We start from the raw sequence: 24,612 nt of genomic DNA, 5'->3' as shown, positions 1-24,612 counted from the left end.
ATGTGTTAACATTCTCACAATGGTTTTTGTGGGTTAGTTTTGTCTGACTGCATCTCTACATTTCCATCTCTCCATCTCTCTCTCGTAATTTCTAATTTGTTTATGTTATGTTGCATTTGCCACACACGAATGTACATATATGTATATTTCATACATATATATACAGTTATAGTTAGTCGTGTGGATGTCTTTATTATGCATGACATTTGACATTTGTGGTTGTCAAATTGAATTATGAATTGCGCGAATAGAAAACAATCCGAAATAGAGCACAACACATACAACAATAAAACTAACAGTAAATTTCTGGAATAAGTCTAAAAGCAAAACTTAATTACTGAATTTTTAAGAATAAATGCTGACATAAAGGAAACATTACTAAAATTTCAGCAATTCATTCATGAACATATTTATGTTATGCATTTCATCAAATAAATTTATATTCAATAATTAAAATTTGAAAATTGAAATAGTTCAGGACAATATAAACGACGCGCCTAAACTAATTCATTATTTTTCATAGATTCAGTTATTTTTTGAAAATAATTAAGTCTAAAGCTGATGGAACTTACAGATCTTACTTAAACTAATAAAACAAATTTAGTTTTTGCATTTCTGTTTGTCCAAAAAAAATTGTGAAAACAAATTTAAAATTTTATGAAATTTTATGATCTGCAGAAAAAGGCTTAAAAACACTTATCCTTAATATTATTATTATTATTAATTTTGCTGATATTTAAGAGTATTTGTTTTCTCTTAAAATACAGTATGACAGTTTTTATTTTTATGGAATAGAAAATTATAAAACAATATACTTTCTTATAGCGGTAAATTTACCCATATTTCAATGATATTATTTGATTTTTTTTCGAAAATTGAAATGTCCTTAAAAGGCCCTTTTTTATTTCGAAGGTATTTATATTTATATAATTGTCGCTTTGTTTTTATAGAAACGTTCTTTAGAATGAATATATCGCACAAATCTAGTCTTATACTACTTACTAAACAGAGTTTCTAGAAAAAATGTATAAGGTAAGCTCAAAAATATATTAAACATTTTGCAAAACTTCCTATACATTTTTTTCAATAAGCATTAAACATTTGCCAAAACTGCCTATAATTTTCATTCAATAAATAAAACTTTATTCAAAAGTGTTGTCGAATTGTTAAAAAGAAATGAAAAAGCTCTTCTACAACAAATATATTTTTATGGGAGAAGTTTTCTTATAATTTCGAGAACTCTAAATTTATGCTGTGCCTTTCGAAACAGTCTACTAGGAATCTCTTATACCTCCTTTAAAGTATACTATTGGCCTGTTATAAAGCTTTTCGCCAAAAAGTTACTCAATAGTAGTTTATATAAGCAAGTACGATAGCATTGTGTTCTGGCCAAAATGGTCGAAAACTTATCTAAAGGTCTACTACAAAACGCAATGCAAAAGTCCCCAAATAAAGTCTTCTAAAGCTTGCCAAAGGACATGAAAAGCTTTATTGTCGTTCTAAAAAGCTAAGTTTCACATAAGTTTCGTTCAGCTCAAATGTATAGATTTCTGCCTTGGAGAGTTTTTTGAAGTCTGCCATAAAAATCTTTTTGCATACTTTGCAAATGGAACGGAGTTTTCTTTAAGTTTCCTATCAAGACGCCTGCAAATGATACTCGTACATTCATTTCAAATTTTAGCCACATGGCTTAACCACAAAGGCTTCTTCGAATACTTCAGACAAACTTTGTTGAAATGTTTTTGCCTCAAAGAAAAATATACACAAAAAGGTGAAAGATAGAGAGAATGGTGTCAAAGGCAAACACATGTGAGAAAAACTGCATGAATTATCAAACAGATTGCTTTGGTTTTCATTTCTTTAGTCAGAAAAGTTTAATTGTTCATGCCAGGCCAGAACAGACATTGCAGACCTGGCCAGACCAGCGAGTCCAAAAAAAAGTCAAAGTGTCTCAAGTGTAGAGTAATTATGCCGTAGATAAGGCCAGAGATGGGTTTCGACTTACTCATTTTAGTTCCTTTGGTTGGTTTTTTTTTTTTTGTGGCATGCAAATTTATTGTAATTTAGAGCAGAGAACTGCACAAAAACTGGCAAAAGCTCTTCTTTATCTTAGAAAACGATTGCACGACATTTGCCCATGTCTGCAGCAAAACTGTTGCAATATATAGAAACCCATCAATGCCATCAATCACCTGGTATACACACACACATGAGATATTCCTGCTCGTCTACCTTAGATAAATAACTTTATTAAGAGGTAGTAACATCTTTGGCAAAGTCATTGAATGGAAGAATGTTACGAATTGCAATCAATATTGCAATTGAATTTGTCCTTTATATCTGAATATTAATCAAAGTGGAATGTCTGTTAATAGGTATTGCGGCCAGATGGGAATTAATAAGGGGTGGGATAAAAACTTTCCGTTTGAAATATGCCAGAAATTTTCATTTTCTTCATACTCTGTCTAATCAACTTTTATGCAAGTTAATTTATAATTAATTTCATAATTAAACACCCACAGAGTACACACACATACACACACACACAGACATCCCCACTCGACTTTTGAGTAGCTTGAGTAAGGCAGCAACTTTTAAGCAACTTACTCTAAGAGAGAAAGTAGGTGAAAGTCCTAAACAAATCAGCCTAGCAAAAATTATTAAGCAAAAAAAAAAAGAAAGAAAAAGAATGTTTCTCTAACTAAAGAGAAGAAGTTAAATATGAACGGCGAAAACAAGAAAAAAGGCAGAAAAATAGCAGCTAAAAAAAGTGCATGAAATTTGCCTTAAGACGAAGTTTGTGTGCCCTTTTGAAGTCAAAACTAAGAGGATAAAATTTATATCTAACTTTATTATTTGTGAATCGAAGAAAGATGAATTTAAAAAAAAATCTTCCAACTACGAATTTCTTCTATTAATATTCGATTGTTCAATAAACAATAATAAGTATCTATAAATTCAATCAAATATCAGATATTAGCAAATATTTTATATTCCATCACCTTGTCTAGTCTATGGATACCTTTGCCCTCAAAGGGTATTACAAATTATAAGGGGCCTTTGCTAACTTTTAACCCTTTTCTATCTTTTCTGTTTTTTCACAGTTTTCCTTCAGTTTTCATATATATATTTTTTTTGTTTTTTCTTGTTTGCAATGCGTTGAAAGTTTGAAATTAGCCCTAGAAGTTTGCTTTTTCATCGGGGTGTAAAAATATATATATAGCTTGATACATATATATAAATATAAATGTGTATGTATAAAGTGGCAACATGGCAGATATAGTGAGTAAAAAATAAACTAAAGTTAAGTTTAAGAGTGGCCTTGGTTGGGTACGTCACACTTACCAATTAACAAAAGTTTCCAAATATGCATTTGTATGTCGAATGCTGTTGAGTCCATTCAAAAATGAAGAAAATGCAGACAATTTATAGAAGCTTTAAGGCTTCTATGTGATTTTTAGGATTGATTTCTCTGTTGGGTGTTGGTTGCTGTGGTTATTGCTTGCTTTTGGTTTTTCTGTTTTATCATCAAGTTTTCCCTCCTTCCTTCCCTCCAGAGTTTTTTTTTGTTTTTTTTTGTTTTTGCTTCCTATTTGGTTTTAAAGTTGCCGATAGATTTGCGGCTCGAATGGCTGTTGTCGCCTTGGCCAAAAGAAGAGCGACGGCATCTTGTTGGAAAAGTTTGTGATTTTAATTGTTGCTACTATTTCGCCTTCCTTCGCTCCGCTTGGCTTGCTTAGACTTTGCTTTTTCACAAGGCAATTAAACTTTTTAGTTCACTTGGATTGGTTCTCTCTGGCAATCGTGCAGAGTAAATGACTGACCCCGTTTAGATTTTTAAGCGTCCTGTGTCCCTTTTTTGCAGTGTTTCTCTTGTTTCTATCGTTTTCTGTCTTATCTCTGAGTTGGCTATCGTCTGTTATATAGTATCTCGTTTGCTTTTGACTATTTTTTGTCTGTTGCCAATTTTATGCAATTTTCTGAGGCAATTTTCACTGGCTTTACGTTTTTGGCTCCTGTAATTAATGCGCTTTGCCTTTGGTTTGATTTAACCACTGCAACGAAAGAGATATGAACAAAAATTTTTATCAGTTTTTCAATTGTGTTCATATAAAAAATTTTATTTATTAAAATTGTTTTTATGTTTCACCCCGCTTGCGTTCTTTGTTGCCATTTTTTTATTTTAATTTTTTTTTGTCGTTTATTTTTTTAATTAATGAAAAGAACCAGAGACATAACGGCTCCTTCTCGTTTATGTTCCAGCTTAAATGCCCATACAAAATATTGTCATAATAAATATTGAAAAATGCAAATTGTTAATGCACATGCAAGTTCATACACACACAAACACACACACACATACATACATATATATATATATATAGTGGCTCTTATACACAAAAAGGCGACAAACTGAAATATTAAGTGTGATTTAAAATGTTATAAATACAAAGCAATAATAAAATTAAATACCAAACAGTCAGATGAATCTTTTTTTTTGGTCCAGTTTGAAGTCATTTTTACCCTATCAAAGTTAAGATAAATTAATTATAGAATTCTTAAACGTTGCATTTAAAATTGAGTTAAAATTTTTCCTTTAGCAATTTATTCTTTGATTTATTTTTCTACAAGAGAATCCATGGCCCAAATCCAAAAGTCATTGAATAAATGCATCAAAGAATATTTATTTTTTTTTTAAATCATAATTTGAGTTTAAAAAACTTAATAATACATTTGAATTAAATGTTTCAGTGCTTCGTATAGTTTTAAAAATCGTAGAAAAGAAATTCGGATATAATTTCTTAATCGTAAAAATGGATTTTAGTGTGTCAGAAATACATTAGCCCCAACAGAATACAGGGAACCCATAACGTGTATAAACTACAACGTTAACGGTAAAAAAAGTCAATGTATAAAAGTTTGGAAAAAAATGTTGACGTGTCACAAACATTGAAACAATTTTTCATATTTGACATTTATGTAAATAATTAAAACCAGCTAAAAGAGCATAAGAAGAGAAGAAAATAAAGAGAAATATGTAGGCATAATTAATAATAATACAATAAAAAATAATTAATACAATAAAAAAGAATTTTAATTGTATTTATTGAAATGCTTAACAATGTATAATGAAGCCGAGCAACTTTAAGCCCCATTTGGGAGTGAAATTCTCGCCTTGGGGAGGCAAAAGTCGGCTCATCGTCTAGTCTAATGTTTTGTCTTTCAGCTTTTTTTTCTTTTTTGTATGCCATGAATTACTTTTCTTGACGTTTTGTTTTCTAACAACCGCCAAAGACAATGCCATTCGCATTTGCCTTGTCTATGTGTGCCCTCTTCTCTCGCATACACACACACACACACACACACACACACTAAGTCAAACATACACGCACAGACTAGTAGAGGACTCAGTCCCAGAACTCATGTCACTCGCTTGCTATTTAATTTATGAAGTAGAGCGCGTAAAAATTGTGCATTGTGGCACAACTTGCAGGCAAAAGATACAATGAGGAAGCAAAAAAAAAAAAAAAAATGGAGAAAATCAAGGAAGATGGGAAAGAGGAGTGCTTTTGGCTGGGGAAGAAAACTGCGAGAAAAGAGCGGGAAAATTATCTTGTACTCCATGCATATTCTATTCTCTGTTTGTTTGCTTCAACAAAAGGCAGTTTCAGCAATCGGTGGGAAAAAAAAAGAAAATTATAAAAGAAAGAATCGTCCAACCAAACGGCATTATTATCATTATGGAACTCATACGGGGTAGAAGAGTAGGATCAAGAAACAAAGCGACATAAAAGCCTTCTCGGCGATTAGACTAAATGCACCTAAAATCTATTGCTGGCAGTTAAAGATTCTTAAAACTGTTGAGCAAAATCCTTGTTGAACTAAAAGTATTGCGCTTTAATCAAAAACTTTACTAATGAATCTTTAAGTTATGAAACTTCAATCCGAAATGAAAATAATGTACCAAATTCATATCTGGGATATTCAATTTATTTCGAGATGCTATAAGTCAATAAAAATTAAGATGCTATGTACTTTTAGAAAGGTCACTCAGAAATTTGTATGCTTTAAAGAAAATTATTTTAAATAAATTATTCTTTTATGTACAGGATAATTATATAATAGCAAATGAAATTCTTGGCTCTAAACCCGATTTAGTTAAATTGTGATTACTGTATGCCTAGCTTAAAAGGCTTTTGGTTTCTGTTATCTTTCACTAAAAACAAAACAAAGATTTATCGATTGTGCCTAGAATATACATATAATATATTGAAATAGCATTATTGTTACACTATTTTTCTTCTATATATTTAGAATTCATTCTCATTAAATATTTCTAAGTATATACAAAACACTATGTAGCAGCATTTTTTACATTGGAAACTTATTATGGGATTATAATTATATTTGTGGACTATTTGTTCAGATTTTGCACTATTTAGGATAAAATTGTTTTATTATAGTAATTATAAAATTAATCAAAAATTATGCTTAGGCGACTTTTATCCACATTACCTTCTCTGCATCAAATTTGGTGGGCTTATCGCTTTTCTGGGCTTCTTACTAGTCTATACTTTGCATATATTTGATATTCAGCTATTCAAGTATACTAAATACTTTGCTTGACCTATTAAATTAGCCGCAAGGCGAAAAACTTTTCCCACAAGCGAACAAGAAAAGAAAAAAAAATCTACTCATGTATTATATCTATATGAATATGCAAAGTACCAAAAGTTTCGATTGAACTGCAAGTAATTTAACGCCACTTGAAGAAGAAATTGAAGAGCAGAAGAGCTTAAGGCCAGGCAAGGCCAATCTCTCGAAGACTATAAATCACAAGTTATTAATGCTCAACGTGTTAGCTGTAATGCTCAATTTCCCCCTTAGTTGCACCATCATCATCATCGTCATCATGGTCCTCGTCCTCATCGTCGACGTCGTCGTCGTCCTTGTCGTCATCATGTTTAACCGCGTGTCATCGTTTCCAAGTTTTTGCCTATCCCACCTAATTAGTTGTGGCCCAAAATTCATATTAAACATTTCTGGTTAACAAATTAGCAAATTGAGTACATGGAAAAGTTGTTTTATATAAAAAATAGGGGGAGCAAACTATAGTAGTGATTTTCATTTGAGTTAAATTTGATTTATTTGCCAAGTTGATTCAAAACAATTGACATGACCACTGACACGTGTAATCGTATACCCATAATCCATGGCACATGTACAAGTGCGAGAGTATGGAGTACGAAAAATGACAAAAACTTGACTAGACATTGAGTTGAATCTCATGTTTGCTGCAAGCTTGGCATTGTCATTGTCATGGCAAATCTTGCTACATCACGTCGCGTCAACGAAACGCCAACCCAAATATGAGTACAGATTACTACAGAGACTCCCACACATGTGTATATAGTAGAACAAGCGAGTGGGTGGATGGGTGTTAGAGACAGAGCTAGACAAACGCAGACAAAAGCATGAAATATGGACTCTGGTTTACTATAACGACTACCCCATGCAAGCCATGTTCAACTATTCCTTTTAGAAATTTTGAGTAGATGTTTTAGCTAGTTGTGACTCGGTGAGTTGGCATTATTCGTATATACATAGTTTCTGCTGTCAGTTCAGTGCATGGCAAATATTTTTGGAAATGGAAACTTAGATTTTTACTACATCAACCAATTCTAGATTCTTATAGAGAAATTTAAATTATTCTAAATCTAAGAGCATTTTCATTTGCATCGATTCAATTTAAGAGTATTCCATTTGAAGTACTTTATTGCAACAATTCCAGAGTTACTTGAATAAATCCACTGAATTATTTAGTTTATCTTATTTCCTTCCACCACCACCCCCCAAAAAACCAACCCAAAGGAAAAGAACAAAATAAACTTTGCTGCAATCTGGAACATTTTTCTTTCACATCTGTCGTTTTTTCTTCTGCTGTTACTGTTACTGTTGTTGATTTCTTTTCCGGGCATGTCCTTAAACCAATTTCCCATGCAATTGTCGCTACTGACATGAGAGACATAAAAAGATGTACACTACGAAAAAGAAAACCAAATTGGCCATTCATATTGCTCTTAGGTGATTGTTTATTGTTAATCAAACTGCAGTAGTTAAGTCAAAGTAAATGGCATCAATAAAGAAGTTTTAATTTCTTTATACGTAATCTTGCAAGAAAATGAGGCCAAGTGATTCTCTCTGACTTAGTGGATAGGAATGATCAACTGTGAAAGAGTTTGACTCTGCGATTGAATCATTTTGTTTTTGTAAACAACTCTTTCATTAAAGTTCCTAAAAAGAAGGATTCAAGGAAGACATATTTCTATAAATCTCCACGCTCAAATTTATATACGCATATCTTCCATTACTGATGAACGCAAGAGAAACACTCATCTAGTGAGACTTTTGTTTTGGTTTTTGGGCTTGTTTATGATACGCATTGATAATATTTTTCCAAGTGTAGCCATTCCATTCTGTTCAGTTCATATCAGAATGAGAAGCAATGCGTATATAAACCACTATTTCAGGGAGGTAAAGGGCCAAGTGATTCCATTGCGGTTTGACAGCATGATGGCATATCTGCTTCACATCGGTTTTAGCTCCTCTATAGTCATCTCTACTCTTGTTTTTTTTCTACTTTTTGGGTGTACGAATGAGTGAGAGTTGGTTGGTTAGCTGGCAACGCCCCAACTATTTTCGTATGCGAAAATGCTAGTGACAAACTTGTCCAACGGAGCGGATGAGTTGAATGGCAATGCGGTTGTCTCTGTAATTGTCAAAATTTCCACACACCCACACCCGCGCACATACATACATATATGCACACGCATTTCCATTCTTCGTTTGTGGGGAGAGACAGAATTGGATGCGGGAAAAGTCAATGGGATAATTATGAACCAATGGCGTAGAGATAGACATACACAACAGAGGAGATGTGATTTAGCTTAGCCGAGCGATACAAATGAGATTTATTCAAATTTTACCAATTTCATGTATCCTTTTTGGTTTTTCCATTCGTGAAAATGGCGTTCCTCCCCCCGTGTTGCGAGAGGAAAAACAATTACAAGGTTGATTTTCCTTCCTGTGGCTAAAATATCCCATTCGTTGCCACATAAAAAATCCATATAGTTACAAGTGGCTTGCATGTTACCAGCGAATTAATAAACCACATAACCACTCAGAGAGAGTGAGTGGTGCGCACCCAAGGGCAGGCCACACGCAACATGATATCTATAGCCACACACCCCTTCCGAAACCCTGCTGCTGTACGTACATCTGCTGTTGCTTCTGGCTCATTCCACTTTTGGACCAAGGACTAATGAGTGAACATAAAACCAAACTGTGATTTTCCTTTAACATTTTCCTTTTCCCCATACTTTTTTCTTTGCGAATTTATGCGCCTTGCAGGTTAATGATATGGATATATATACTCTATACTTATATATAAGTTTGGATGGGGCACTAATTATGCTCACATCGTGGCGGTCGGAGGTCAGGGTTTGCATTAGTTGTATTATTCTAATGAGTCAGACTACAAATTAATCGCATAAGCAAAAAAAAAAAAAGAGCAAACGTAATAAAACCAAATGAACTGTGTGGAGCGAGAACTATGAGGGGAAAAAATCGTTTTGGAAAATGTTGCAGCATTAACACTTTCTCTTTCCCTTGCATTTCTCACTCGCTCTCTCTCTCTCTCTCACTCTTCCTTCTCACTCCTCAGACAGGTAATTGAACCTTAATTTCCACACTTTAGCAATAATTGCAACCTCTTATTGCCTTCTTTAACCATTATGCCTGGCCAATTTCAACTGCAACAATTGTGACTATAACAATCATACACTTTACAAAAAGGATTTTGTATATGGAAACGACTCGAAGGTACCGTGCACTTGTGATTGCTAAAATAATCTTTCTTTAACACTTTAATTAAAGTAAAGTATGAATTTCTGTAATAATATAGAATGAAGAATAAAAAGTTTATTTAGCTGAGAGCTTAAAAAATTCGAAAACTGTTTATATTATTTCAAATTAAAATAGAAATAGAAAATAGAGTCTGTTGAATTTCCTAATGCTAACACTTTAAACTATTGATGTACATTGAATGTCTAATATACCCTTCTAACATGCACAATAGGTATAAGAATGCAACACTTTCATTGCAAAAAGCTTTTAATTTTTAATAACAAGCAATTTAAATTGAAGTCGCCGCTTTTCGAGTAAACGAGTCAATGTGCGGGAAACCCAGAACAGTTTTCACTTAATTTTCCCCATGTCATTACTTGAGTCAACATGCAATCAATTTGATATATTGTTTGAGTAAATGAAATATTGACGGAGAGAGAGAGAGAGAGAGGAGAAAGGGCTTGGAAAATCCGTTCGTGTGTAAAAACAAAATGCCAATTATGGCATTTTATATTATGGCAATTAGAACAAATTAAATTATATCCAAAATGTTGTTCAAGTCAAAATTGATAGAAAATTAAGTGGATAAGCTAATCTAAAAATATATTTGGTTCCAAATTATAATATTTATTAGTAAATAAGTCATTAACATTGCGATATATTACTAATTAGCTGTTGATGCGAAATTTTTTACACTTCATTGATACCACTTTGTAAATTTGTCGAACAGTTTGAGAAGTCGCCAAAATTTAGTTTGAAAATGGTCGCTGTCTAAATAATTAAGACTTCTGTCAAGTCATAAGCACTTTCAGATAGCCTAACAAGTTCACTAAAATTCTAAGTGCCACAGTTTTAAGAATACGAATAGTTTTATAGAAAACTTTTCTCTAAACTCTAATAAATTTTGTTTGTTTTATAATTTAAAGTTAAATGCTTGTAGTTATTTGAAATACTCGTTTGTTGTTCCTAATATGCCTTTTTGTAACACTCACTGATATCTTCTATTTTATTTGTTGGCCGTTTTAAAACTAGTTAATGTATCATATTAAAATAGTTTCTAAGCTGACACAAAAAGTAAAACCAGTTCTTTGAACAGTTTCTCACAAATGAATGGTCTAATCCCATTTTGTTAACAAGTTGCCTAGCATTGAGAAAATCATTGTGCAATCAATTGAAAGCAAAGTATATGTTGCTCTGATTCTAAAAACGGTCAAAAGAATTATGATTTCTACCACTACAATGGGAAAATTCTGTTTGGAATTTTTGCTGTTGCTTTACGAAAAAGTTGATCACGTAATTGATGATGATGTAATGTGCGTTGTGTGTGTGTTGAGTTGAGCCAATTGCCAGTTTGGTGGTCAATTGGGAAAAGCCAGACGAGACGAACTGAGGAAAGAGAAGCTGTTCTGAGTGATTTTGCAATTAACACAAAAAGTTCGTCCCTCTCTTTACCTCAACTAGGTCTCTATGTATGTGCGTGTGTTGTGGTGTCGAGTGGTGTGGAGTAGAGTAGAGGAAGAGTCGGCAGCCAGGTCAAAGTTGGTTCGGCACGTGGGATGTCATTTGGTTGCCGGGCCGAATTTTGGCCTTTTTGGGTATTGTTCTTGTTGCTGGAATGGGACGTGACAATAAAGCGCCGAACCGTTAAACTATTGTGTACCATAAGGATTAATGACATTTACATAATTTGCTCATGTGTGAGTGCCAACGGGGGGAGAGTTTGTAGGACGGACAAGCACGCAGCTGGGAGATGACCCATCAGCGTGCAAACCAAAAACACAGCAAATGGGTAGGAGATGAGGGCAAACAGCAGCAGCAGCAGAAGCAACAGCAGCATTTGGGCATTTCGCACGAACAGCTGCTGCAACATGATTGAGCTTTCAATTTGCTAGTCGAAACTAGAACCACAAACCCATTGAACCAGCCACCCACCCATTGACCAATCCAACGAACCTTGCCCCATTGCTCTGAAAATGAAAACCATCAAACTGCTGATTTTGCAATGATATTTTTGACGGAAATTTAAAGCGGAAATAATTTAAAAATCTTTGCTTAAACTTAAGTATTTGTATTCTTGATTCAATTATGCTCCAAGTTGGCAATTGAATAGATTGAATCTTTAAATATTTAGAGAGCAATCATTCACATATTGAATCCAATCAATACTTCTGCTTAAGAGGCACAAGAGCGAGAAATTAAACATTCAGCTCTGACGTTCACTTTTGGGTCACTCAATTAAATGAGTGCACTCCTCATTGAAGCACTTGCAGCACTTTTGCCAATAAGGTAAAATCCTTCGATTACCCAGTGGGACTCACAGAAGAAGCCAAATGAGTGAGCAAAAAAAAAAAAATAAGAGAGAGAGAGCACAAAGAGGAAACGTAAGAGCAGATTCTGCTGTCTATGGACCTGTCCTGCTAGTCCTCGCCCTGTTGCTGTTGTTGGTCAACGTCTTTGTTGCATCTACTCCTTAAGTTGCCTCTTTGATTAAAAGGACATTGCGAAATAAAGTAGAGCAAAGTATGTGCTAACGATAAAATAGATGAAAGGGAAACAAAAAAAAAAAAGAGGAACAAAAGTGGTTCAGGTATGTAATTGTTAAGTGCTCATTAGAAATGCTCGAGAATGAAGCAACGAAGGAATCAGTGGGTGTAATATAAGCTCGAATGTTGCTGAAGTGCATTCTCAATTAAATAGAGCAAAATATTTTGGCTGCATCTGGTCTCTTCCATTTCTCTGCAATGCTCTAGTTCAATAAACTAGTGAATTTACGACTCAAACTAATAGCTTTTCGCTCATTCATTAAACAGTAGAAGCAAGATAAAGCAACAGTATTAACTAGAGGCCAACGAAACACTCAACATGTTTAAAAAATGTATTCGTATATATTTTTCAACGTCTACTTCAGCACCTGCACCCACAACCCCCTAAAAGAAATGAGTATTAAACATTATTCTTTAGCAACAATGAACATTATTTGTTTTTTAACATCATCAACAATCTATTAAACATATCCTTAACTTCAAATGAATTAAAGAAAGTATCGATACACTAGAATAATTGCTGATGTCGACTTTTCATTTATTTTAGCTGCAACCCGCCAATCCCAAGGCAAAAAGTAAATAAAAACGTTTATTTGAAAATACACCGAAAAAGAATTTCAAATTAAACTGTCATATTTTATTTTTAGATAATTGAAAATAACTTAGCCGACATGGTTGACCGCTTGACTGCATCGCTAATGAGCTACAAAAACTATACATTTACTTCAGTTTCAATTGATATTCGGAATCAAACAGTTGTACAAATGAGTTTTAAATATTCATTTTTTGTCATTATTATTTGTTTGGCATACCAAATTGTTCAGGTAATCAATTCAAATATAAATTCTGCAAACTGCATGCAAATTTCTTTAACAAACTTCTTATAGATTTCATCGCGAATCGAACTTACAAATATGAAATGCCTTGTATCCGACAAAACATTTTTGGGATTTGAATACTGTCGAATCAAATCTGTGAATCGCACTTACAAGTATTTTTCACTTAAAGTTAACTTTTTTAAGGTACCAGTCGAAAATGGTTTGGTGAGTTGCACATGGTTAAGTGAAAAATTTTCAGAAATTTATAGAGTAAATCTAACTTTCAGGTTAATGTTGTCCTGTACAAACGATTTAATGATTACAAACCATTTCTATACAATGTCACTATTGATACCTGCAAATTTCTAGCGTCGACGAAAAGAAACCCATTTTTTAGTATATTATATGGCTTGTTTAGTCAGCAGTCTAATGCAAATCACTCATGTCCATATGATGTAAGTGTTTTTGTTTCAACTAAAGCTTCAACGAATTCAAATCGTTTAAATTATTTTTTACAGCACGATATAATTGTGGATAAGGTAACGGTTGATTTTTTGAACCACCATGTGACAAGATTTATGCCAATTCCTTCAGGGGATTATGCTGTATTTACCAATTGGTATGCTTATGGAATTCATCGATGCGAAGTCCGAGTATATGGGACGCTATCTTAGAATAATGAAGCCAAAATATTTACTAAAAATGTTTCGCAAAGAATATTATAAATAAAGCTTGTTTCAAATTATTTATCTTTAAATTGCTAGTAGATTTTATTGATATTTTAATAGGAAAGCATGCCACTTGGCTATCCCATTTTAAATGCCTATCAGATCGACTCAAACGAAGATATACTCTCTTCACTCTGCCTAATATATAAATTTTTGAGATTTCAATATACAATTTCACCCCATGAGAAATTTGTATAAAAATAAATATTGAATATATGGGCCAAGCTTTTTGCTTACTTGTTTCTTGTTAGCCGCAATATGTTTACCGCAAAAGCTGAGCACCAAAAATAAACTTACAAAAAAAACAAATTGCCATTTTGGCTTAAGCCAAATTGTTATCATCTGCCAAATCTAGGCAATTTAATAAAAAATAAAGACATTTTGCCTCCATTTCATTCTCTCTCTCCCGCTGTCAAACCTGTTTGTTTCTTTCCATCTCATGTGAGTGTGTGTTTGTTTTTTTTTTTTTGCCTTAGTCCTTAGACAAATTTGTGTATCTAAATCGTAATACAAATCGAAAGCCACAATCGGTTGGCCTCAATTGAAGAGAAAAACGAAAGGCATAGAAAGAGAAAAGAATGAAAAGTAAGTAAAGCAAAAGCTCGAGGAAAATGGATGCCTTAGGGCTTTGCAACACTTTCAACTCAATACTGGAATTAAATGAATAATGGCAAGGCCATGGCAGAAAATGTGTGAGAATCCAGCAATTTCATCAGTTGATTGCCATTATCAACTCCTTGTGTTGTTGCTGTTGTTGTTTTGATGCAGGTGAGGGGCACCAACCCAATAATGGTTTGCTGCCACAATTCATTTGTTGATTGGAAAATGAGTTAACACTTAAGTAAATCATTTTATGTTTTCCAACCCATCAACACATATACATACATACATACAGACATACACAATGGAAAATTCAAAATGAAGAGAAGACTTGATGCATCTACTACGAAGACAACTCCCTTAGGCATGGACACGTAACACATTGCGTATGAGCAATCTTCCTAATCTTGTTAGTGCATTGTTTGGGTTGTTTATTAGATCATCACAAAATATGCACTGAGAGAATTGATTAATCAATATGGTAGAGTAAAAAAAAGTAGTTTGAATTAATTGCGAAATATTTGGCTAAATGACAAATCTATCTCTATATAAGTTAATAATTTGATTTGCTTTGATTGAGCAAATCGATGTCTACTTTATAACCAGCTATAACCAGGGCGAGCTATATGTATAGTTCTTATTAAAAGTAATAAAATAATTTCATGTAGAAAAGAATCTTAAGACATTGGTATATAGATAAATAAAGTTAAAAGTCTTTTCAAGAAAATCATACATCTGCAATATTGTGTTCAGTGTAAAAATATAGACTTTGACTATTTATCGGTTCTGCATGCAGCATGCGAATCAGTTGAAACAGAGAAAGGCAAAGAGGAATTGAAAGACCGACCCTCGTTGAGGTGGTAAAGAAAATTTGATTTTAAATTGGCAGAAAACCCGAACCAAACCAAAACCAAAAACCACTTCAGTCCAAGCCAAAAGAAAACTTCCATCTATTGAAGCCAGTTCGTTTGCTCTTCCATCACTCCATCCACACCCCCCTCTTCCTGTACACACTCAATTTGCTGGCTAATTTAATATGCAGGTTGCAAAAACCCGAAACGAATAAGAAATCTACAGTCCGGAGTATCTAAGCAAGTTCAGCCTGTCTCATGCCTTGTAATTGGATTTGAAAAGTTATTGTCTTTCAGGTTGTTGCATTTGAAATATCGAAAAACTTTTATTGTATAATCTTTCTCTCTCTCCACTTCAGCTTCCTGCCTTCTTTCTTCTTCTGCCCACTTTGCGGGCCTTTCGAAAGGGTTTTTGCCGTATATGAGATATGCATGTTAAGCCCTGTCTGACCAAGCGTACAAAAGTTTTAAATGACTTTTGCTTACTTTTTTCGGTATGGACAGACAAGAAAACACATTCTATTTGCACTCGTATAAAACAATAACTTTTGCCCATGTAAGTTTAGTTTAATTAAAAGAAAAAAACGATGCCAAAAAAAAAAAAACAGAATTGAGCATTGTCAACTTTTGCTTGGCAAGTTTTGCCAGTTGACAAAAACTATTTCAATTTATGTAACGTTGCACGTCTTGGTCTTGGTCTTTGAGTTCGACTTGGACTTGGACTTGGGAGTTGCCCAACTGGAGCAGAAGAGAGAATTTTGTTTGTGCAACTTCCTATTTGATAACAAATTTTTGTAAAATTTATTTAATTTAGATTTTAAATTTCATTTTCTTAACAACCTTTCACCTTTGCAATTATACGCAACAACAAGAACAACAACTAATAACGAGGACAACAAGCGACAACAAAGTGAAAAACTCCTTTTTCATACTTGGCATAACTTGTCATCTACAGAAAATTACTTCATACATATAAACAAAATGGAAAAAAAGGAGGAAAACTGAAAGGAAAATGAAAAAGAGGAGACAAGAATTTTGCCTTACACAAAAGTTTTATTTGGCCAACTTTTTTCTCTGTTGTTTACCTCAAATATATACACACACATTTTCAAAAGGAGCATGAAAATGGTTCCTGCTGTGCCTCGTCAGACGACTATCAGGCTGATATCCTTTCTGCTGCTACTTTTTTTTCTTCGCCCTCTTTGCCTGAGTTTCAAGCACAACCCGCCAACTGTTTGTAAAGCGTTTCTTTACTTTGTGGTTATGATACCCTCGGAACGGAGAGAATTATAGGACAATTATATGGTTAATAGTCTTTACTTCAATCTAACAACGATTAATCCGAGAATAGAATGGCAATTGAGATATTTATGAGACATTGATTAGTCATTACTTACAGTAGATTTGGGTAGATTTTACATTGGGTGAATGCAGCATTTGAAATCAAAGATAACCTTTGAAGTGTATAAATGAAGAAAAAGTGTGAATTAATCCAATTAAAATTGGTTTCCTTTTTTTCTTTTTATCTATTGTAGCTGAATTTTTAAACTTGTAAATCGTAGCACTTCATTTTTTTTTGACAGTTCTAAAAAACATCGAGATGATTAAGATGTAATTTTTCAAAAATTTGTTTATAATCTTATAATTTTTGTAATATTTTTGTCCTTATTTTGAGTTTGACTATTTAAAATCGTATTCAAGCGGAAATTGAAAAAGAAATCATTGTGTATATAGTAAATGGTAAAATAAGCACAAGCTAACGGTTACTTAATTAATTTTTTTTGAGATGGCACAACAATCTTTTGGGATCCATCAAAGAAATGATGTGTCAAATATGTTATGAAAGATTAAAGAAGCCTTATACTTATATTTAAAAAGCTAACATTGTACGCTAAGGAACCATATCAACCCAATCAAAAGAAAAGCTACGAATTTTACAAAAATAAAACTCCAACATTTCTTACATAATGAATCCGAAAATTGCTTAAAATCTATGAAAATTGTGTGCTTAATACAAACCTCGCCGAGACTTTACAACTAGTCCTTTAATATGCAAAAAATATTAAAGAAAAGAAAGTATAAAGAAAATATTATAAAAAATAGTTTTATATTATGTATAATACGAAAGACACTTCGTTTTTCAATGTCTGGTGTGGAAAGTCTTGAGATTATGAATTCTTTATGGTAAGGTAAACGATGGCCTCTTCTGTATCAAAAGAAGAGGGTATATGTAAAGTCTTTTTAGAGAGATAAAATATATCCTTATTCTGTGCGTTGCCATTTTGGCATTTACTAAAATTTCACCGTACAATTTCCTGCCGCCACAAACACGCAGACACACACACACATATATACACAAAAAGTGGCGCATAGTGGCTTGTCATTATAACTCCGCCATATAAACGATTTTGTTGTTTTTCACTACCTTTAGCTAACTCTCTGTTTTAGAGCATGCATAATATTTATAATGAAAAATGTGCATAAGTTTCCCGTTCACTTGAACTCTTTTAAAAGTTGGTTGAACCTGCCGTTCCATCCGCTGTAATTCGAAAACCGTTTGATAACGTTGTTTGTATGAATGTGTGTGTATGTGGGTGTATGCTATCAGCTGCTTCCTGTTGTTAAGTTTCGACAAAAGTTAGAAACTTCAACACATCCTTTTTGAATTTCTCTCCTCTCCTGTCTGTTTGTGAAGTAGGTTGCAAACTAACCGTGCAAATTTAATATCGAGCAACATTCCAATCAATTTTTAAACTTATTGTTATGACCGAAATGAAAATGCATTGTTTTTGCCATTTCTTTTGGTTTTTTGACTTTTTTTCCTTAGTTCCTTCTCTGGAACTGTGCTTCTAATCGGCTCGCAAAAACCTTCTGAATACATGGCAAACAGAAAAGCAGAGGAAACAAAACAAAGTGCATCAGTGGTTTTCCACTTGGTTTCCACTTCTGGCTTGTTGTTTTCCCATTTCTGTTGTTGCATCAAATTGTTGGTTTGTTTGTTTGTTTGTTTGCTCGAATGTTCACTTTATTTTTTTGTAGCCCCTCAAGGAGTTGCCTAATAACAATTCAATTTGCTCAAAAGTGCCAGAAACCTTTGTTCATTTTGGAGTTTACACCCAAAACTGTTGCACACAGATGTTCTCCTCAAGAGTGAGTGCTCATACGTAGAGAATTAAATCTCAATCTCTCTCTTGGAGGATATTAAACTGCTGCAAGAATTAGCTTATAGGCATGGGAAAAATTTCTCAAAAAGTTCTCGTCGCAAATATGCTAAAAAATTCTTTAACTTTATTATGATTCTTAATTTGAAGATTATTGTGAATTTATGGTTTGATGTCGAAAATTGTCAACGGCAACTCAAAAATCTTCAGGACCGCTTTGTCGATTTGTTTTTTATAATTCCCTTTATTTAGTAATCTCTTTTACACATTTAAATCAAATGAGAACATTTTGCTTACAACCAAAACGAAATTTAAACATTTTCCTTTCAAACAATTTTTTCTCTTTTACTTACCCTTTATTGGATTTTCTTTTTTTCTGCAAGAAAAAGAGAGAAAAAGAGTGAAAATTAGATAACTTAATAGAGGATTTACATTTTACACTTAGAGTATCCTTAGTCATACAAACAGGCAGACAATCATTCATCTAATGAAATTCCGGCCAAGTGTTTCCTTTAAAAAATAAATAAATATAAAAACCTTTAAGTTCTCCGGCTAGCTTGTTATTTTTTTTTGTTTATTTTTTTTTGTGTTGTTGGCATACACAATGATGGTCCTTGTTGTTGTTGCTGCTGTTGTTGGCCATTTCAGATTACGTTTGTTGTGTAGTTTAGTTGGCAGCAACCGACACATGCCTACAGACATGATCTTACATATATACTTACATACATACATACATGTATATTTATAATAAAAAATCATACATGAGCGCACAGACAATGAGACAATAGATGAAGGCAGACAACAACAACCACAACAACAATTGCAAAAAATTGCTATAAGGATGTTTGAAATGAAAGCAAACGCCCATACCGACCCCATACAGAAAGCTTGTTTGGGAATTTTCACTGCATAGAGTCAGGGAGTCAGAGAAGAGTCAGTGCCAGAGCTCAGAAGCCGTCATTAACTGCGTGCTTCTGTGTGTGTGCGTGTGGGAACACGTGTGAGTGTGTTTGTATTGGTAGAGTTATGTAAGTGAACACGGTAGTCACCAGAAGGGGTTGAAGTGCTGCGAGTTTGCCCAAAAAAATTCTTAACAAAAGACATCATTAGAGTTTTATTTGTATTATGGACTTCACATTGGTTTTATGTGCCCTCAAATATGTTGCCAACTTATCACATAAAGAAAATCGATGATTCTTAACCAACAAGAAAAACTTATTTACAATATTGTTACCAATAATTCTTTACCAGTTTCTATAAACGTCAAGCCAAACTAGACAAAAATTTGGTGAGTCAAATTAATCGTACTTAGAATTTCAGACATATAGATTAATAGGTATAGATAAAAATCCACTTTGCCCTTCAGCAGTTATTACAAATAACTACTAAAAACAGCGAATTCAAATCTAATTTCTTGATTTTAAGTTTTCTTTGACATTTTTTCTAAAGTCAAAGTTGAAAATTATAACAATCTAACAGGCATGTAGAATTTGAAAATTTTACAATTGATGAACAAACCGTTTTGATTTTTTTTGTTAAATAATTTTGTTTTTTTTTTTAGGAGTAACAAATAAGTTAATTTTCTACTTGAAAAAATAAACAAGTTAAGAAAAAATTAAAAAGAATAAAATTAGATAACTATGCTGAAAGTGTGACTTATTTTAAGTTTTTTGGCCTACGCCTATGATGCCCGCACCCATACGTAAACACACACACACATACACCTCTTTAAATACATACATATATACATACATACGTACATAGTCATGGCAACTGCACACCTCATCTAACCATTCATTGACATCATTTCGTATTGTAGATAACATTCAGCCAAATGCACAGAAGAAGAACTTCCCCGAACACGCCCCGCCCACCATGCCACCCCCCCGCAGTCTCAACAACTGACTATATCTCCCTTTTCTGTACCTTCATCAGGCTGAGAGGCAGGCAGACAACAACAACAACAATTCCACCTTTTTGCCAAACGAACGATATAATGAAATTTTCGAAATATCCATGATGATTTGCGGTAGCCATGATTGTTGGCTAGAAAATGACTTCTTTCTCCTCCTCTTTTCAGTCTCTTGTGTGTGTATATTTTCGTCTGTATGTGTGTATGTGTGTGCGGGTGTGTATATCCTGGTTCCACACATCCGGTTTTGGTCTACAGTTAGTTTTGGTCTATACAATACAAGTTTATACACATTTATTGTAAGTAGGCCAAACCAAAAGGCAAACTAACTGCTGACATTTCTTCTTTTCAGTTTCCGTTGAACCCCCAGTGAATAAAATGAAGAAATTATATATAATAATGAGGTTAAAATTTAAGGTCATCTAATATTTATGCCATGTAAGAAAAGGTTTTATTATATTATATTGGCTTTAATTTAATATTGACTCAATTCACTGCTCCTGTTTAAGAGCTGAATGGAAATTAAATTTTGTACAAAAGGTTTAAATAAATCTTTTTACCAAATCGAAACTAGTAATAAAATGGGTAAGATTGTTGTATCTGACGAGGCAATTTTGGTTTTCTACAGCTAAGAGTCAGAATGACACATCGTTTAGTCGAAGCACATTTAAAATTTTTAATTCCTTCAATCAATTTTCTTAAAAAAAGCTTCCGTTTCTGAAATATTTTCTTATTTCCAGTTTTTTTCCAACGTATAAGATATTTATTATGAACAAAGGCTTTTCTATCAATGGTTTCTATGACAAATGTATGTTATGGTGGTTACTTGATTTCAATTGGGCCTTAAATATAATTGTTGCCATTAAGAAGCTTTTAAATTAAGGACTTTAAGTTGATTCTCACAGACATTCCTGCCTGAGACTGGACTTATCAACTAAACTCATGCTGAACAAGAATATTTATACCTCATAGAGTCTTTAAGTTACAAGCATCAGTCTAGTAAACTAGACCAACTAGAACTTAAAAGTCGCGTTTCGTTTTAATTCAAAAGCTGGTTTAATTTTGGATAATTTTAGTTGTCTATTTACTCATATAAATCTTCTTAAAGCCTTTTTCTTTTTTTTTTTAACCCCCCAAAGACCTTTTTGCAATTACATTTATGTTACGGTTATCGTAAGCCTTTATTTTTTGGTTTATATTGAATTGCACTCTCGATGACATAAATGCTACTTATCTCTATGTATTTCAACTTGATGACAACAGCAATAGCAACAACAACGACAAAAATATAAAAACTAAAAGGACCAAAATGCACACAACGGACTATTCTCAATATCGCCTAGTCCCTGTCGGCGACAGACTTTACGTTGTCCTCCTCATCCTCGACTTGGTGTAGTAATCCGAAACGTGTTTTTAATGGCATTTTTCCATGCATTTATCGTTTTGTGGATGTAAATTCAAACTGGCAGCACAATAATTTTATTATTTATGATCATGATGATAAAAACGAAGATGATGTTGATGTTGACTACGATGATGATGATGATGCAGAGACTTGACTACTGCTAAAAAGTTGTAACGAAATTATTTTATTGTAAATTTTCTGGAACGAATGAATATTATGTATGAATGTATGTGGAATGAAAATGGTTGAACATGGTGAGAAGTTTTTTGTCGGTTTTTCCATGCAATCATAAATTTTTGTGTGCCATGCAAAATAACGTAATAACATTAAATATGCAAATGCCTTTTGTCAGCCAGACCAAACAGAAACCTCAGCTCCCTACTACATGCATTTACTCATAGTGAAAATCAACAGGAAAACATATATGAATGTACATATGTATGTTGAGGAAACCGACAAAAGTGTCTACAAAAAATTGGTATAAATTCAATGAACAGAAAATTTTGATTTTTCTTCAGTGGAGGTAAAGTGTTCCTTCTACCAAATTCATAAATAGAAGTTAAATAATTAAAAAATTTGCCATTTATTAAGTCAATTATGCGAGACTTAAATAATTTTTAGAAATTTTAATCCTACTTTTATGTTTTTCTAAGTTGTTGGGTAGTCAAACTCACACATTTATATCTATTTTCATTCATCCGTTTACAGTTCTTTTAGTTTTTTTTTCACTTTTTTTATAGTTTGTGCCGCCATTCAGAAACGTCATGCCGCCGTCGACTTCATTGCATACCCTCACTCAAATATTATGGACGGCAAGACACATACATAGAGAGAGAGAGACACACAATTTGCAATTTGCATAAAGTGAAAATGATGCACATTTCTGTTTTTCCTACGACAATTTGCCTTTATTGATTTTTCTTTGATTTTCTTCACTCACAGATTCACAGTTCACATTCACTTCAGTTCCGACTCGTGCTCAAGCAGCTCACATCGAAGTTCTCTATGCATTTTCGAGATGGTGAAAGGAATGAAGAAGGAAGAAACTTGTGGGGCACACTACTTTTACATATGTTTTGAATGACGTTGAGTGCTGCTATGCAAACATTTTCTAACGAACACTTAGTGCAAATAGATTGGAAAGGCGAACGAACACAAATAAAAGTATAAAAGAATGTGTGAGCTAGTGTGTGTGTGTGTGTGTGTGCGTGTATGTGGATACATTTGTGTGCTGAAACTTGCAGTCTTCGCCTTCTCAATACAGATTTTATACATTCGTTTCTTAACATTTTTATTGCATGCCAATTACTTCTTATTTTATACATTCCTCCATGGCTGCTACTGCACTGTCAACACAGTCACAGTTTGCAGTAGCAGCATTTTCAATTTCATTAAAATTCCAAAAACAATTACATTTAAGTTGACATTATGGCGAAGACTGGGAAATGGATTTTTCTATTGCCACAGGCATAGTTTATTTGAATATCAAATTATAAAAATCGGAAACTCTAAAATGTTTATGGGAAATGGAAAAGGATATCCTTTAATTTAAGAAAAGGTTCATCTAAATCTTATACAATATTTTAAGAAAAATAGTTTTTTAACCTAGATTTTTAAAACAGAAGGCACAATAAGGCAGAGCTTTATTCCATAAATAGTCTAATTGAAAGAAATTTATATAACTAGCTTAAAAAATATAGTTAAAACCGACTCAAATGATTATTACCTTATTATAAAACCAGAGGGACGGGGCTAACTTTGACCGCGTCAAAGTTTGTATACCCTTGCAAGTTTTTTGTGTACAAGGTCTAATGTTTGCAAAAGAACGGCTTAGGAAATAACGAACATATTGATCAAAGTGACTGTTCACCACCGATTGTTCCTATGGGAGGTATATGATATAGTTACCCGATCTTAATCAAATTTGGCACAATCATTAATAGTTATGCTAAACTGAGATATATAGATTTTTATGACAATTGCTTCAAAAGTAACGAAGTTATTGACAAAAGTCACTGTTTTCGACCGATCGTTCCTATGGGAGCTATATGATATAGTCACCTGATCTTGATAAAATTTGGCACAGACGTTTACAGGCGTAATAAACTCTCTAATATTAAATTTCACGACAATAGCTCTGAAAATTACGAAGTTATTGAGAAAAGTCACTGTTCGTGACTTTGGCGTTTGTATGGGAGCTATATGATATAGTGGTCCGATCCGGCTGAATCCGAGATATACAACGCCTGCAGTATATACAAGCCTACATGCAAAATGTAGCTCTAACGGTCTAGGAGGAGTTTGCGTTGATCCAGACGGACGGACAGACGGACAGACGGACGGACGGACGGACATGGCTATTTGAACTCGTCTCGTCGTGCTGATCAAGAATATATATACTTTATATGGTCGGAGATGCTTCCTTCTATGCGTTGCACACTTCTGACCAAAATTAATATACCCTTTTTGCAAGGGTATAAAAAAAGGAAAATGAGTAGCTATAAAAGTTAATTAAAATGCGTGTCCTTTAAGTTGTGATACCAATAAAGAAAGAAATACACATTGAGACAAAAATAAAATGAAATTAATATATTGAACTGAATAAATAAAAGCAATGAAAAAAGCACAGAAGTTCACTCTGTTATTGATATCATTTAGTTTTTATGTACAACACAATAACGAGGAACA

General features: G+C 33.3%; 1 protein-coding gene across 1 annotated transcript; it reads left to right on the top strand.

Annotated features, from left to right (window-relative positions):
- The first annotated feature begins 12,521 nt into the window (after window positions 1-12,521).
- Window positions 12,522-13,941, top strand: LOC111518786. Its single transcript, XM_023176503.1, has 4 exons — window positions 12,522-12,551; window positions 13,337-13,492; window positions 13,555-13,722; window positions 13,786-13,941. The coding sequence occupies exons 1-4, from the start codon at window positions 12,522-12,524 to the stop codon at window positions 13,939-13,941; spliced, it is 510 nt and encodes a 169-aa protein (XP_023032271.1).
- The last annotated feature ends 10,671 nt before the right edge of the window (window positions 13,942-24,612 follow it).

Source organism: Drosophila willistoni, assembly GCF_018902025.1.
Source record: "Drosophila willistoni isolate 14030-0811.24 chromosome 2R unlocalized genomic scaffold, UCI_dwil_1.1 Seg200, whole genome shotgun sequence".
Taxonomy (NCBI): Eukaryota; Metazoa; Arthropoda; class Insecta; order Diptera; family Drosophilidae; genus Drosophila; species Drosophila willistoni.
This window is presented reverse-complemented; position numbering and strand designations above follow the sequence as displayed.

Bases quoted from the DNA above. Each gene is read 5' to 3' on its own strand.
- LOC111518786 (XM_023176503.1), top strand. From the start codon at position 12,522: ATGCTCGAGAATGAAGCAACGAAGGAATCA. The intron at 13,493-13,554 runs GTGAGTTGCACA...TCTAACTTTCAG, and splicing joins TACCAGTCGAAAATGGTTTG to GTTAATGTTGTCCTGTACAA. The intron at 13,723-13,785 runs GTAAGTGTTTTT...TATTTTTTACAG, and splicing joins ATCACTCATGTCCATATGAT to CACGATATAATTGTGGATAA.